This window comes from Aptenodytes forsteri, unplaced genomic scaffold, assembly GCF_000699145.1.
Source record: "Aptenodytes forsteri isolate BGI_AS27 unplaced genomic scaffold, ASM69914v1 Scaffold4, whole genome shotgun sequence".
NCBI classification, from domain to species: domain Eukaryota; kingdom Metazoa; phylum Chordata; class Aves; order Sphenisciformes; family Spheniscidae; genus Aptenodytes; species Aptenodytes forsteri.
In genome coordinates this window covers 1,727,943-1,742,850 of record NW_008795442.1, presented here as the reverse complement: position 1 = coordinate 1,742,850, position 14,908 = coordinate 1,727,943, and the positions used below count along the sequence as shown (strand labels likewise).

The following is a 14,908-nucleotide window of genomic DNA, read 5'->3' as shown; positions in this document are numbered from 1 at the left end:
GACGGTGACTCAACCACTTCCCTGGGCAGCCTGTTCCAATGTTTAACCACCCTTTCGGTAAAGAAATTTTTCCTCACGTATACATTTTTCCTCACGTATATATCTTAATATATATAATATCAAGAAATATATAATTGCTTGATATAATAATAAGTTTTCATAAAGTCCAAAAGCTCCCTTTTGTCTTTCCTGTTTTATTTAATGCTCAGATGTGCAAAAGCAGAAATTTAGGCCTTAATAATAAAAATCAAGCCTTAGGTGTTAGCACTGAAGTAAATTAAAATTAGATACATGGAATACCCCTTCAAAAGAATCTGAAAAATCTATACAGAAGAAAAGTTCCAATACAACCAAAAGTATGAAAAAATATTGAATTATTGCTTTTTTAAATTAGAAACAGTGATAAGACAACAGCACTTGGGAGAAATACAATGGTATCTTAACCTTCTTGGCCTTACCCCGACCCAGCTTGCAGCTGTTTGTGGTACCACAGAGGATCTTACCCATCTCTTCACCACGTCTCCTCTAGTTGTCTTGAGCTTTGTAACACTGAAAGCCCCTACTTGGAAAACCAAAGGTCTCTTCACAGTAATCACTTAGAAGGATGAAGTGGCAAGCCTAACCTTACATATAGATTGAAGAACTATTAATGAACTTGCAACAAAATTTAAGAAACTGCCAGGATTATCACATTTCTACCTAGTATGGTTACAGGGCAAAAACCTTCAGACAAGTTTGTCAGACTCTGGACAGCAAGATGTGCAAGGAACTGGCCCTCTTCTTCAAGGAACACTGATAACAGTTCTGATGCAAACCATCTTCACTGTACATGAGACGAGAGCAAAGAGAAGCTGTCTGAGAAATGAAGTGGTTTCTGAAGCAGAAATGGCTCTTATGTGAACACCAAGGGGCCTCAATGCTGTCTGGGAAGGATGAAGATCAGCAGGAGAGTGAGTAAACTAAACTGCTTCTGTTGAAGAAAGCTACATTGATTACACTCAGCACTGACTGAATGGAAGGGATCAAAGCAGAGCTTTTGGAATAGAACATGAATGGAACTGGAAACTATTTCAGAGTCTAAAACTCTATAGTGAACTATTTTGTTTAAAGAAAACAGATTTATCCTGATAAACAACCCTGTATTGACATAATTGTGAAGGAAGACACCTTAAGAAGGTAAATAAGGTAGAGTAGGTAACCAAAGCAGATCAGAGAATCACAGAATAGTTGAGGTTGGAAGGCACCTCTGGAGATTGGCTAGTCCAATCCCCGGCTCAAAGAAGGGTCACCTAGAGCAGGTTGCTTGGGACTGTGTCCAGCCAGGTTTTGGGCATCTCCAAGGATGGAGGCTCCACAGACTCCCTGGAAAACCTATTCCAGTGTTTGATAACCCCCACTGTAAAACAAAATTTCTTATATTTAAATGGAATTGCCTGTGCTTCAGTTTGTGCCCATTGCCTCTTCTCCTTTCAGTGGGCACCACTGAGAAGACATTGGCTCAGTTTTCTTTACTCTCCCCCATCGGGTATTTCCACACGTTGATAAGGTCGCTCTGGAGCCTTCTCCAGGCTGAACAGTCCCAGCTCTCTCAGCCTCTCCACGTAGGCCAGATGCTGCAGTCCCTTGATCATCGTTGTGGCCCCTCACTGGACTTGCTCCAGTATATCCCTGTCTCTCTGGCACTGGGGAGCCCAGAAGCGAACCCAGCACTTCAGGGTTCACTCCTCCCTTGACCTGCTGGCAATACTCTTCTCAATGCAGCCCACAAGGTTGTTGGCCCAACATGACCCATTGCTGGCTCATGTTCAGCTTTTTGTCCCGCAGGACCCCAGGTGCTTCTCTGCCAAGCTGCTTTCCATCTGGTCACCTGCCCCCTCCCACCCCTCCAGTGTGTACTGGTGCCTGGGCTTATTCCTCCCCAGGTGCAGGCCTTTGCATTTCCTTTGATTGAACTTCATGAGGTTCCTGTTTGTCCATTTCTCCAGCCTGCTGAGGTCCCTCTGAATGGCAGCACCCCCATCTGGTGTATCAGTCCCTCCTTCCAGATTTGTGTCATCTCTAATCTTGCCGAGGGTGCACTCTGCTCCATCATCCAGGTCAAAGCCTAGAGCACCCAATATTCCCAAGCAGAATTCCCTGGTCTGCTATCCACATATTATCCGGGCCAATCCCTTTGTTGCTTCCAAGATTACACAAGATCAAATGTGTTCAGAGTGCTTCGGCCACTGACATAGGCATAACACCTCTAGCCAGAATAATCCAATGTTACTCCAATAACAGTAGGAGATGAAATTAATGGCAAATCAGTGCCGTGAAACATATGCTTTCATTGTAATTGGAAAAAAGATAGAAGTTAAGTGGTGGCAAGAGGAAGAAGACAGTAGAACTTGCAGTCTGCGAGACCTCAGTGTGTTAAAAACACATCATACTTTCACTAAAAAGCACTTTCATGGATTTCTTAGATAACATTAAACTCTGAACAATACTTTCTCTGAGAGATATAGTAGGTGGAACTGAAAGCTACTTTATACTTCCTTGCTAAGAAAGCTGCCAAATAATGCATTTGAAAAAACACACTATCAAGGACATACTAAAGGTACCATGCCAAACTAAAAGCTGCACTGCTCAATAAACACCTAATTTTCTTACCCAGAGCACTGTCTTGCGAATCAACAAAACTGTATTTATCAATTTACACTACAGTTTCGCAGAACTTATTTGAACATTTGATTCCCTAGGTAGAATTGAAAAGCAATGAAGTCAAAGCTGACATGATTTAGAATGCAGACCTCAGAATTAAATCCAGTTAACACAATGGGATACTGATGTGAACTGTAATAAGTTTGTTAAGCTGTATAAGATTCCTAAAGGCAATAACCCATGCTTATAATTCTCTCCTAAAAGGTTACTTTTAAATCTACATATATGCAAATTCATGTATACCAGTTTAACAAAGGTTTGAATAAGTAATCAAAATTATCCTTGTTTTTAATCAGCCTAGCCTGATGGACAGTGTAGCATCATAAAAAAATATTTCACTATGCACTAAGAATATTCTTTTAATTCAACTTTTAAAAGACAATTCTGGTTCACACACTAGACAAAAATATATTCTTCTTTTTTTCTTTATAATAGCATCATGACGCAATTCAGTAATCAAGAGAGATAACATATAGCATTTTTATTTAGAACGGAGGCTGCAAAACGTGTGTCCCTCCCCCTTTCAGTTTAGCCATCTTTCGTGCAGTATGCTAAAAAAAAATTTGAATTACTTCCTGCGCTGTTCAACTTCTCTTCAAGTATCCTCATGAAAACATTTTGAGAGACAAGAATAAATTGAATTTTATGGGTGCCTTATATAAGTAAGTATGGAATAACCATGGAATAACGCCATATACCACTACAGGCTGGGGGCTGACTGGCTGCCTAGAAAGCAGCTTTGCATAATATGACGCAGTGGTCCTTTTCTGTGGAAATGTGGAAGAGCCAGCAGTGCATCCCTGTAGGAAAGGTGGCCAACTGCAAGCTGGGCTGTATTAGCAATAAGTAGCCAGAGGCAAAGGGAAGCAAATCTTCCCCTCTATTTGGCACTTGTGAAACTCCTGCTGGAGCACTGTCCTGTTTAGGGCTCCCCAGTATAAGAAGGAATGGAGGAGGGCCACCAACATGGTCACGGGGCTGGAGAACAACATACAGGGAAAGGCTGAGAGCTGTATGCATTTGTTCAACCTGAAGACGACAAAACTAAGGGGAGAGCTCGTGGCTGTCTGCAGCTACCTAATGGGAGGCTACAGAGAAGTGGAGCCAGACTCTTCTCAGAAGTGTACAGTGACAGGACTAGTGTAATGAACACAAACAGAAGGCAGGACCCATGATCGTTCTAGGGTCCCTTCTAACGCAAATTATTCTCTGATTCTATATACAAAGAAGGGATAGAAAATCTGCACAGACTATGAAACTCTGGAATACTTCATCTTTTGAACAAATTTCAACAACTTCAAAAACTTAGCTTACAAATGTATCTGAAACTACTTTTTTCCTGAACAGGCTAAAGAAGGATTTCAACATTATTTTATTTTTATTTCACCCAAAGAAATACAAACGTAAGTTGGGAACCCTTGTAATGACAAAGGAGGAGATTAACTCTGAAGTACGCTTAGCTAAGATCTAGTATCTTTATACTCATCAGGAAAAGAGTGTGAACGAGAACTTAAATACACTTTACAGTGTTTTGACATAAGACTGCTTTGATGACATAAAACACGAGTTCCAGAACTTAACTACTAGTTTAATTTAACTAGTAGTTCTTTCTGGCCATTAATTAATCTACCACTGCAGCTTCCACTGAAAAGTAAAAGGACTAAGTTTTTTTTTCTTCCTAAGAGTAATACTAGGTATACTAGTATTTCTCTTGCAATCATAGCAAAGAAACAAGCTATTAAATTCCTGTAAAATATCTCATCCATGAAATAGCAGCTATTCAAAGGGGAAAGGTCAAAGGGAAGTATGTTCAAAGGTTCCCTGCATGTTAACTTGCGCACTAAAAGTACATGATAATTAGTTAGAAGTAAAGGCCCAGTAATCCACCGATCATCTACTTTTTGACACTTCAGCACTACAATCTGTACTCAAGTGCATCTCAAAATGAAAAAGCATTTTTCGTGACATTCATGCACGGTAATCATTACAAAAAGCAAAGAATCCCACTTAAGGCTTCACTCATGTAGAACACTGGTCAAATCTCTTTCTGACATTGATCACTGTGCAAAAACAGGGAAAGCAATGAATGCAGCTATGTAAATAAACTTTTCTAGTATACCAATATAGATGTATTATTTCCTCACTTTTAATCCTATCCTGCTAGTTAATGGAGTCTCTTAATATTAGTTTCCAAACATGACAAACTATCACAGGATATTAGTTTCCAAGTAATAAGACAAGCTCATTTTATTCTACCGTACGTACCTGAATTGCTGAGTTCATGAAACATGTATTGCCCAAGTTACTCAGGCCACACAGGCCTGGCTGCTCATTGTGTCTTCCTGGCTCTGAATAATCATAATTCTTATAAGCAGTATATGATGGGAGACAATAGTTTGAATTTTTCACACTGTAAAAAAACAAAAGATCTTTCACAATGTAAACACGTACTCTATAGTACTTTAATACATACAAGTACTTTATAAACTTAAATGATTAAAAATGTTAAAGTAACTTCTGTGAACAAAAAAGGTTTTTAAAGTATTTAACTTTGGTAATAACATTAATTTCAATTGAAAAGTCACCTGTGCAAACAACCAAAATCTAATGTACTGCAATAACTGTAATTATTATATCCCTACCCCTTTTTGATAGGAGCAGCTTCACAGCTTACTCTATTCTTCATTGCTCCATCAAATTTAATACACTCAGACTTTAGACACCACCAGCAGCAATCAATCATTTATGTCCCTTTTGCATCCTGCTACTGCAAGAGTGAGGTCGGTGGGAATGGGAATGCAGAGTTACAGGTGAAAGCTGAGATTTCCAAGGCCACTGTGGCATAGCTGCCTCACTGCATCAGAGGGTCTATTTATAGCTTCCCTACTAGGACAGCACAATCCAGCATGCAAATGCAGGAAAGCCTTGAGAGGTAAAAGAATGCGCAAAATGCCTTGTAACAACTTCATTATAAATCTCTATGATGCATCTGTTTGGAGAAACTGGAGAAGACTGAAATAGGTAAAATGGTAATATTTAAAGCAATTTGTTTTCAGATGAAATCCTGCAAACACTAAATATAGAATAACCCTCAAAACAGTAAAGTAAGCATATCCGAGATCACTAGAAAGGCAAAATAATCTTGTAAGAGGATGCTCTGTAATATTTCGGATGTTAGAAAAAACAACCAACCAGAAAGGTTAAACTCTTTCTTAAACTATTTCAGGCACTGATCATAATGAAATTTGCATGATAGTAGCTTTGGCTAAAGTTCAAGAGTATTTCTGCAGTCATTAAGCATTATTCACATTAGAAGCAACTTGAACAAAAATTTGAAAGTCAATTGCTAAGAATGACAAGGAAAAATATGCAGTCCAACGAATCAATCCTGATAAATAATTGAGATTTATAATTGTGAAAGTCTGAGGATGCAAGTGCCCAATGGTACACTCCAGCCATTATTCCTGAACAGTATCACACTCTACATCCAACTGAATTCCACCTGTCCCCTCAGTGCACAATTACTCACTTTTCATCAGTAACAGTTGTTTCGTTTTAATCACAAGTTATTGAAAATTTCAAACAGAAGGGGAAGAAAATTTCTCCCTCTTTCGATGGCCTCAGACATCTGTGTAGTTTATAGCAGACATCTGTGTAGTTTATAGCTCCACTGTCCATAAAGCTGCTGTTCTCAAACTTTTAATCTGATCATTTAATAGTTGATTTTCCTATCAGTCCTTCCCTTTTCCATACACGTGCATTTTCTCTGCTCTCTGGCTTGCCCCCAAACTAGCTAAGTGGCATTGTGTTTACTGGTCATTCTCCATGAAAAATCCCTGTAGAGTTAGTTTTGCCCGTTCAGCTTAATCCTAACTTAAATGCTTCACCTGAGTTTACACAAGATATTTTTTGAACTCCAGGGCCCACATACCCTTCAAGCTTGCTTCTGGTCAACCCTTCCCTATCCTTAGTCCCTGGTTCACCCACGCATGAGATCCCCAGGAAAAATTACCTTCCATCTCCCTTTGCAGCTGCAGTCCAGCTACTGCAATCAACCCCAATTCCCTTAAGTTGGCAAGCCTTAGTTCCCCCAGGAAGAAAAAGCACAAGCTTGCCATTGGTGCTAATGCAACCTCCACAATATAACCAACCCCTCGACCCAGCTCAACAGTGCACAGCAGCAACAGAAATGCACACGTACAGGGTACACAATAAGCTTCTACTTTCAGCTCTGCTTGCTTCCTACTGCTTTCCTCACCTGACTCAAACATTACACTTTTCACATGGTTAACAGAAGAGAAAGCTCTTTTGGAAATTTAGTAGATGTTGGGGTCATAAACAGATTGAATGTAATTTTCCTGGGGATTTTCACTCCCCTTCTTTCTCCTTCTCTGCAGCTCCCCCCCCTTCATGAACTACCACCTTAGGAGGGACACTAGAAAGCTAAGAAACGCAATTAGTGTCTTTTGGCTATAGTGTATTCATGTGAAAGACTTCCTCAAATTAGCTGAGTAACATCATGATAATTTAATTCAAGATAATTGTAATGCAGATAGATCCCCAGTATTGGCTTGCTCTAAGGGACAAACTGTCAGAGTTTACTTCTCAAAAGGGAAAGCCATTTCTCAGCTCTTTCATCTTCTCTACTGGCCCACAGAGATACATTTGAGGGGTTTAGAGAATATGGTTATCACACTCATCCCGTAAGTCAGGTCTATTCATGTATTTTTCTTTCAGGGTTCTGTGATATTTTATCAAAACATATCCAGCAAAATACAATGCCTACTATGTGCAGGAGACTAGGAGATGTCTCGTTAAAGCTTTATCAGTCTGCAAACTTCATTTTTTCTGGAAGAATTATTTTTATTTAAATTACATTGTGCCTCTGCTTTTCATGCTTTTGAGACTGGACAAAAAATAAAGTATTATTAACAGTCAGTAGTAAATGGCTAACAATGAAAAGCAAGTAAAGATGCAAGGCAAGTCTACATAAATTTCATTCAAACAGAAATGCCCTAGAAAAAGCCACTTGTGATAGCGCGTCCCCAACCTCCATCTGCTTTTCCTGCAAAACCTTTAGAAAGTTGCCTTTAATGAAGGAACAATGCATGGAAAAGCAGAGGGGTAGTATTAGAATGGGGCAGTCAAGTAAGGGCAGTAACAGAAAGTAAACACTGAGGGCTCTTAGAAGAAATTGCTGCTCAAAAATTGAGGCAAGACTTGAAAAAATGAAACCATCTTCAGACCCTTGAACAGCTAAACAGAGTTCCTGAAGCAGTGAAAATGGTGAAGAGAGGTTTCCGAATGAGATTTTATTATCTGTAAATCTATAAATTTTGAGTTGTGTGCGCCATATTTGAAATGACTTATATGTACTGTCTGTATCCTGCCTTTAAACCTCAAAGCAGCTTTCAGATGATGATGAACCCAGAGCACTCATTGTGTAGCTGGAGTTCTGGGAAGCGTGGATTTGGAACAGAGAAGTTTGGAGAAGCACCACTAGCTTTGGAAAGGACACAATTTGATAGTGGAGTGCCATATACCAACAACAGGTGCTGCAAAAGGAATCTGAGTTGCAAGAATGAGCCCAGAAAATTAAGTTTGGAACACTTACTGAGCTCCGTATTATTTCAACCACTTTAATGCACTGCCAACGCGTTTTTGTGACCAGCCACTTTAACAAACCCATAATCGGGTTCCATCAATTTTTAGAGATGCCTGAAGCAGCAGGAGAGGCCCATGTCACTAAACAAAGACTACTGTCTTTGTTATTGTTCATGATCATCGTCTGGAGAGCAAAAGATAACATTATAATCTATTTAAATAAAGTTAAAAAGAAATCACCTGCCTCATAATATTTGCCTATGTGTCAGGTGCAACATGAAGAAACTTGTTTCTACAGCTGATGTAATTAACATTTATACTTCTTGAAATGAGCATATTGAAATATACCAAGCGTGTGAACAAAGCTGCCAGCTGTCCGTCTTCTGACAAGCTGACACAACTGAATGATGAAGCAAGTCATTTTAGGAGCCCGAAACAATGGTTACAAATGAAGAAAACAACTTTTCACTTAATTCCCCAAGCAAAATCCCTGTTCAACTGTTTTTAATCCCCTCCCCACATAATTAAAAAAAATACCATATGTGACATGAAATGTATTGCTTTATAACAGCAATAAACAGAAATTCCAGTAAGACCTAAATGATGCGTGTCTCTCCCTGCTCTTCTGAATCCACTAACACATATTATGCTAATCCTCCTATGTTATTCTTTCAACAAGATCACCTGTAAAGGCAAAAGAACATCAATGATCAATTATTTGGAATCCTCCATTCCATCAATTGCAAACTCACATTTACAGAAATGAAGGCTTTGGACCTGATAAAATTTGCACAAGCTATTTCTATTACCTAATGTATGACTAGCTCAACACACAATTAAATATTTACCAATTTGAGGCTTACTATTACTCAGAACACTTCTTGGATTTGACAAGTATTACAGAAATGTGTACGATATAAAGAAACATTATACTTTTTGGAGTTTTAACATAATTGGTACTCTATAGCCAAGCTATAATAATTGCAAAAACAGGCTTGCAACAACGACCATTTGTGACTTACTACACACAACCTGTTGTTTGCTTTTTCTGCCTTACAAATCAGCTTTGTCAGCTAAAATTATCTTCAAAACAAATGTTGGTATTTCCTTTAGAGTCACAGCATCTCGTGCCATATGGAGGTGCCAATGGATCCTGGGAAGCCACAAATGTATAATTTCGCTATTGTACTAAGATAACATGTAATGTAAGAGACAATAAGGCAGAAACATTAAAATAAATTCCAGGCAAAGCTGACATTAAGTAGTTAATTAAGAAAGTAATGAAAAAAAGGTAGGATTAATTAATGGAAAATAAGTGCTTGCTTTTACAAGGAGGTATTTGCAAGAAGAGTAGAACATAGGAAGAAACTGATCTTAACCCAGAATGATATAATACAATTAAATACAGAGATATATCTTTCCATTTACCTTTTGAAGCCAAAAATTCTTAATGTAACAGTATGTACTTTAAAGTACATAGTATATTAATGGATATGACTTCTCTATCACTGAACTAGTTCATCTTGAACATGTATTCTGACAGAAGTGCTGCTAAAGATTCTCCTGTATTATATTTTTAAGTATAAATTTGTGATTTTTTAAATATTTACTTTAAACTCATCATAATTGGATTATTGCATTGTAAGGAAAACCATATACTTCTGCACTGAATATCTGCCTTACATAACATCCAGATATACAGTGTTTTGAGTTACAAGAGAAAAATGGCTGGTATTTCATAACACTAGAGCGAACATGTACCTACTACCTGATTTACAAATGCTTAAGTTATAGTTAAGGCACTTCAAAGGACCAATTGCTTATCAAATCTGAATTTTATATCACTTCCTTTTAAACATGTATTTCTGTTGAAAATACTCAAATTAAAAAAAAACAAACCAAAAACCACCCCAGAATTTTACCTTAAGTTCTAAAAGCTCCCATTTTGGCTCCAAAATAAACCAAGAAATAAAAATAAAATCAGCTAAAGCAAGTGAAGAAACTATACTTAAAAGCTGCAAGAGCTGGCAACAGGTTTCATAAGTGCTTCCTAAAAATAACTACAGCATCATTAGGGAGAAGCTAACATTAAAAAAGGAAAAAAAAAAAAAAAAAAAGGAAAAAAAAAGAAGAAAGCCTTGCTGGCTTGATTTCAAATGGTGGCTCCCTAGGAAAAAAGTAACTGTTAAGCTTTGGTTTTGGCGTTACAACTGTCTCTTGCATAAGCAATGGGGGAAGGAGAGATTAGTTCTCAGCTGGAGGCTCAGCTCTGGTCAAGTAATTTTTCACACAATCATAGATACAATATACCTTTTATTTACTACACATTCACACACAGAGTACAATAGACTGCAGTTAAATACATGGATTTCAACTGTTTAACAGTGAGAGTTGGGGCTACTCACAATTGGTAGAAGCACAAGTGACACTTCACCCCTTAGGAAAAATCACTTCTGATAAATGCAGTATTTAACTGGAAGATATTGTATAAGATATTAAATATTTATGTCACCTTTTTAATATTTAACATCTTCATGTTTGATCACAAAATGCATGTTTGGAAAAATATTTTAAATTTGAATGAATTGTAAGAATAAGCCTCTTCAATTTCCCCCAGCTTGCATTAAAGATGAGTGCTCTCTGGTTTCAAGCATTTGAAAGATGCTCCATTATCTGTTAAAGTGAAATAATTCCATGTTTTTCTATATTCACCAACTTTTTTTACAGTTGTGTACAACAAAAAAGATTACACACAAAGTTGGCCACTGGAATAGGAAAGCTCTTCTTTTAGAGTTTTATCACATTCTTTGTTAAACTTCTGATTTAGAATATAAAGGAGAAAACCCTTAAAAGCGAGAAGCCTCTTTTACTGAGCCTCTGCTCATTCTAATATTCAAGCACACCTATCAGACTAATCTCTCTCAAATCTTCCCTTCAAATCTTCTAAGTCACGGAAGTTAAGTTGCTGATAATTAATCAATGGCTATAATCACTATGACAACCATTATAGCTAGAACAATTCAGCTGTAGTGGTCTCAAATCAATGTGTGATATCACATATGCTGCTAGAATACCTTAGCATCAATAAATAAGGGAAAACCTGACCACCATAAATGTTAAGTAGTTTATACTTTTTTTGTTGTCCATCTAAATTCAGTCAGGATAATAATAACAACAATGTATTTTTAGCATGATAAACTCTAAATGAAGTCTTTATATATTTTCTTACAATGCTCAACATTCCTTTTAGTGTCTGTTCTACTGAGGACTAAGAGTTACCAGACATCTCTAACTGCGTTTCATTTTCCGATATCATGCTTTACAATACCTACACTATGAAATAGTGACCAGTAACAATTCACAATCCAAATATTGCAAAACAAATCAAAATCCTTAAGCTAGGACTTAAAAAACATCAAAATTTGTTTATATAACACTGGGGCGATTAAATTGAATAATGTTTTAAGGTATATTGCTTACTTTCTGTTGTTCATGTTGTTATAATTATTTGATAGAGATGGAGAGATCTTTGGTAAAGTTGAAAAATTGGATGCACCTGGGGACCTTTAAAAATATGAAAATGATAAATTTGATAAAAATGCTGAGATATTAAAAACTATGAAAGAATGCTAACAAATGAACAATGCATATAAACAAGCATGGGAAAGAAATATTTTTTAAAAAGTGGGCAAAAAAAAAAAAATCACAGGCCACAGTGCTAAAAAAATTGTTTTCAGTTTATAGTATGACTATAGATATTTTGATGTTCTAAAACCTAGAATGTACAGTTTCTAACATGGAAATTATATGAATTTTTCATTTAAACATAAATGGATGTTGAGACAAGATACAAACATGATTAAGATACATACTTCAAGGTTAGTTTAATAGCAGCATGAAACCATTTAATTAAAATTGTCTTATTAATATTGTTTAAAAAATCCAGGATATTATGCACAATACTAAATAACCTTTAAAAACCTTTTTTGCCAAAAGTAATAGCATTATCTCTCATCCCCATTGTTTAAGACTATTTTTAAATATAAGAATATTGATCATTTTAATCACAAAGACCCTCTGAACGTAACAGTTAAATACAATATACAACTATTTTGCAGTGTATTTTTCTTTTTCTGATAAAATCTTAGATAACCATGGAAAAGGCTCTGACTGCTCAAAGGAATTTAGGCACCTTCATGTTATTGTGGGCCCTCTGTAACTCCAGCTGGTTTGCAAAAAGCTCCAGCTGTCATTGGAAAGCTTTGAAATACATATCACAATATTAAGAGAAGAAATTCTGCATGCTCAGGACTTTTTAAGCACCTTTCAAGAACTAAACTCTGCAAGGAGATGACCATTTTTACACAGGGAATCTTCCTGAGTATATTTTCTCATTTATTTTCAACTTTTTATTAATAAACTTTTTCCAAAAGAAAAGATATAACACCATGTGAAGAAAATGTTATTTAATTTTTAAAGTATTCTGACCAACATTCATAAAGCCTTCCTGTAGATTTCCTTTATCAATCTAAATCCTCCTCTTTGAACATTATCTTCAAAGAAGTAAAACACACAGACTGTGTCCACAAAAGATATAAAATTGAAGTCAGTTCAACCCTACTTAAATTCAAGACAAAAGTTAAATTATGGACATTCATACATGTAATTATTTTAGAAGAAGCTATTTGAATGGAGTCATTTTGAACTGAAATTTAACTTTTCAAAACAAATTTGAAGCTTTTATATAATTTAAACCAAATTCAAATGCAACGCAGTTTTAAATTTAAAAACTCAACGTATAATTGTTGTCTAAAAAATTAAAAGAAACCAGAATAAGCTACATAAATAAAGGTCTGGTTTCCACCAAAACCTAAAAATAAGTTAATTTGTTTCTTAGAGAAGATGATAATCAGTAGTTTTACTCTTTGATAGCATTTGCTATCAAATACAAAGTGATAACAACATGTAAAACAGTAAGAGATTCCTGCTACTCTGAGGTGTGCAGCCTTTCTGTTTGCTTACAGTTGCTTACATTGCTAAATCCTGCATACAAAGAAGAACAAAATTCATGCACAGCTCTTACAGCTTTTAATACATTTCAATACTTGTGGGAAAACTTTGTAACAACTTGTAACAACAACTTTTGTAACAAGAAATCCCCCCATCATTTAAAACAAAAAAATATGATCAAAACAAGGATAATAAAAAACCTTGAAAAGACAGTAAGTGCTAATGCTGAATGTATTGCCATACTTGAGTTCTGCCTTTAAAACTGTACAAAAAGAATGACCAAAAGTATCTACTCGTAAAACAACTGCAATGACTTAGGAATCTCCTAAGACAAAATGAGTAACCAAATGTTCAACAAAACCTCAATTATGTTTTGAATGCAAGGTTCTAAGACAAAGCATATATCCTTTTAGTAGTATACTAACTTCAGTACGTATTAATGTTACTGTGCTGTTAAAACACCACAGAAAGATGTCCAAAGAATAGTTACTTGCTTGAGATGAAAATAAACAATTTTAAACTCTGGTTGTAAGAAAAACAATAATCAGTAAATAGCCTTGTTTCTCACATGCAGGAGAAGAATAAATCAAAATCTCAACATAGCTGGAAAAACATCAGGAACTATGTAACAGAACTTTGAAAGGTTAACTTTTTATGATCTAACAAACAAAACCCACAAAATTATTTATTATAGTTTAGCATTTTAACAGTCCAGCAAAAGACAGGTTAGAAAACAAACTTTACTGTAGTCCTATGCCAAAATAGACGGTAACTCACATTAGATACTGACTTCCCTACACACTTCATTAACCCTATGGTTAAACTGCTCTATACTTTAACTCTGATAGTGATCCACAGCAGAGACATAAATATGGACATCAGCAAAAACAACTGCAACCAGAACAACTCTTTTCCTCCAATAATCTGTGGGCATCTGCTATAGATTGCCTGGATCAGGATAAAAAAAAAAAGCAGACAAGGCTTCTTTGGACAACTGGAAGAAACCTAACATTCACAGGCCCTAGTCCTTACAGGGGACTTTAACCACTGTGATACCTGCTGGCGGGACAACACAGCAGGGCACAAGCTATCCAGGAAGGTTCTGAAGTGCATTGATGACAACTTCCTGACACAGGTGGTTGAGAGGTCAACAAGGAGAGGTACTTGGCTGGATCAGGTACTTACAAACAAGGAGGAACTAGTTGGGGATGTGAAGGTTGGGGTGTTGGCTGCAATGACCATAATAAGCTGGTGAAATTCAGGATCCCGAGAGAGCAGCACAGAAAGCAGTAACACAACCCTGGACTTCCAGAGAGCAGACTTTAGCCTTTTCAGGGATCTGCTTGGAAGAGTCCCATGGGATACAGCCCTGGAGAGAAGAGGGGCCCAAGAGAGCTGGTTGATATTCAAGGACCATCTCCTCTGAGCTCAAGAATGGTCCATTCTGACAAGTAGAATATCAAGCAAAGGCAGCAGGAAGCCTGCATGGATGAACAAGGAGCTCCTGACTCAACTCAGACATGAAGAGAAAGCGTCTGAGTGAAAGCAGGGGCAGATAACCCAGGAGGAACATAGAGATACTGTGCAATTATGC

General features: G+C 36.8%; 1 protein-coding gene across 1 annotated transcript in view; it reads right to left on the bottom strand.

Moving 5' to 3' along the window:
• Positions 1-14,908, bottom strand: part of USP15 (ubiquitin specific peptidase 15) — a 103,249-nt gene that overhangs the window by 16,906 nt on the left and 71,435 nt on the right. Inside the window, exons 9-10 of the mRNA XM_009281118.1 lie at positions 11,785-11,868; positions 4,966-5,110 (exon numbers count right to left, since the gene is read on the bottom strand). Coding sequence (XP_009279393.1) covers positions 4,966-5,110; positions 11,785-11,868 — 229 coding nt within the window. The remainder of the gene's footprint in view (positions 1-4,965; positions 5,111-11,784; positions 11,869-14,908) is intronic.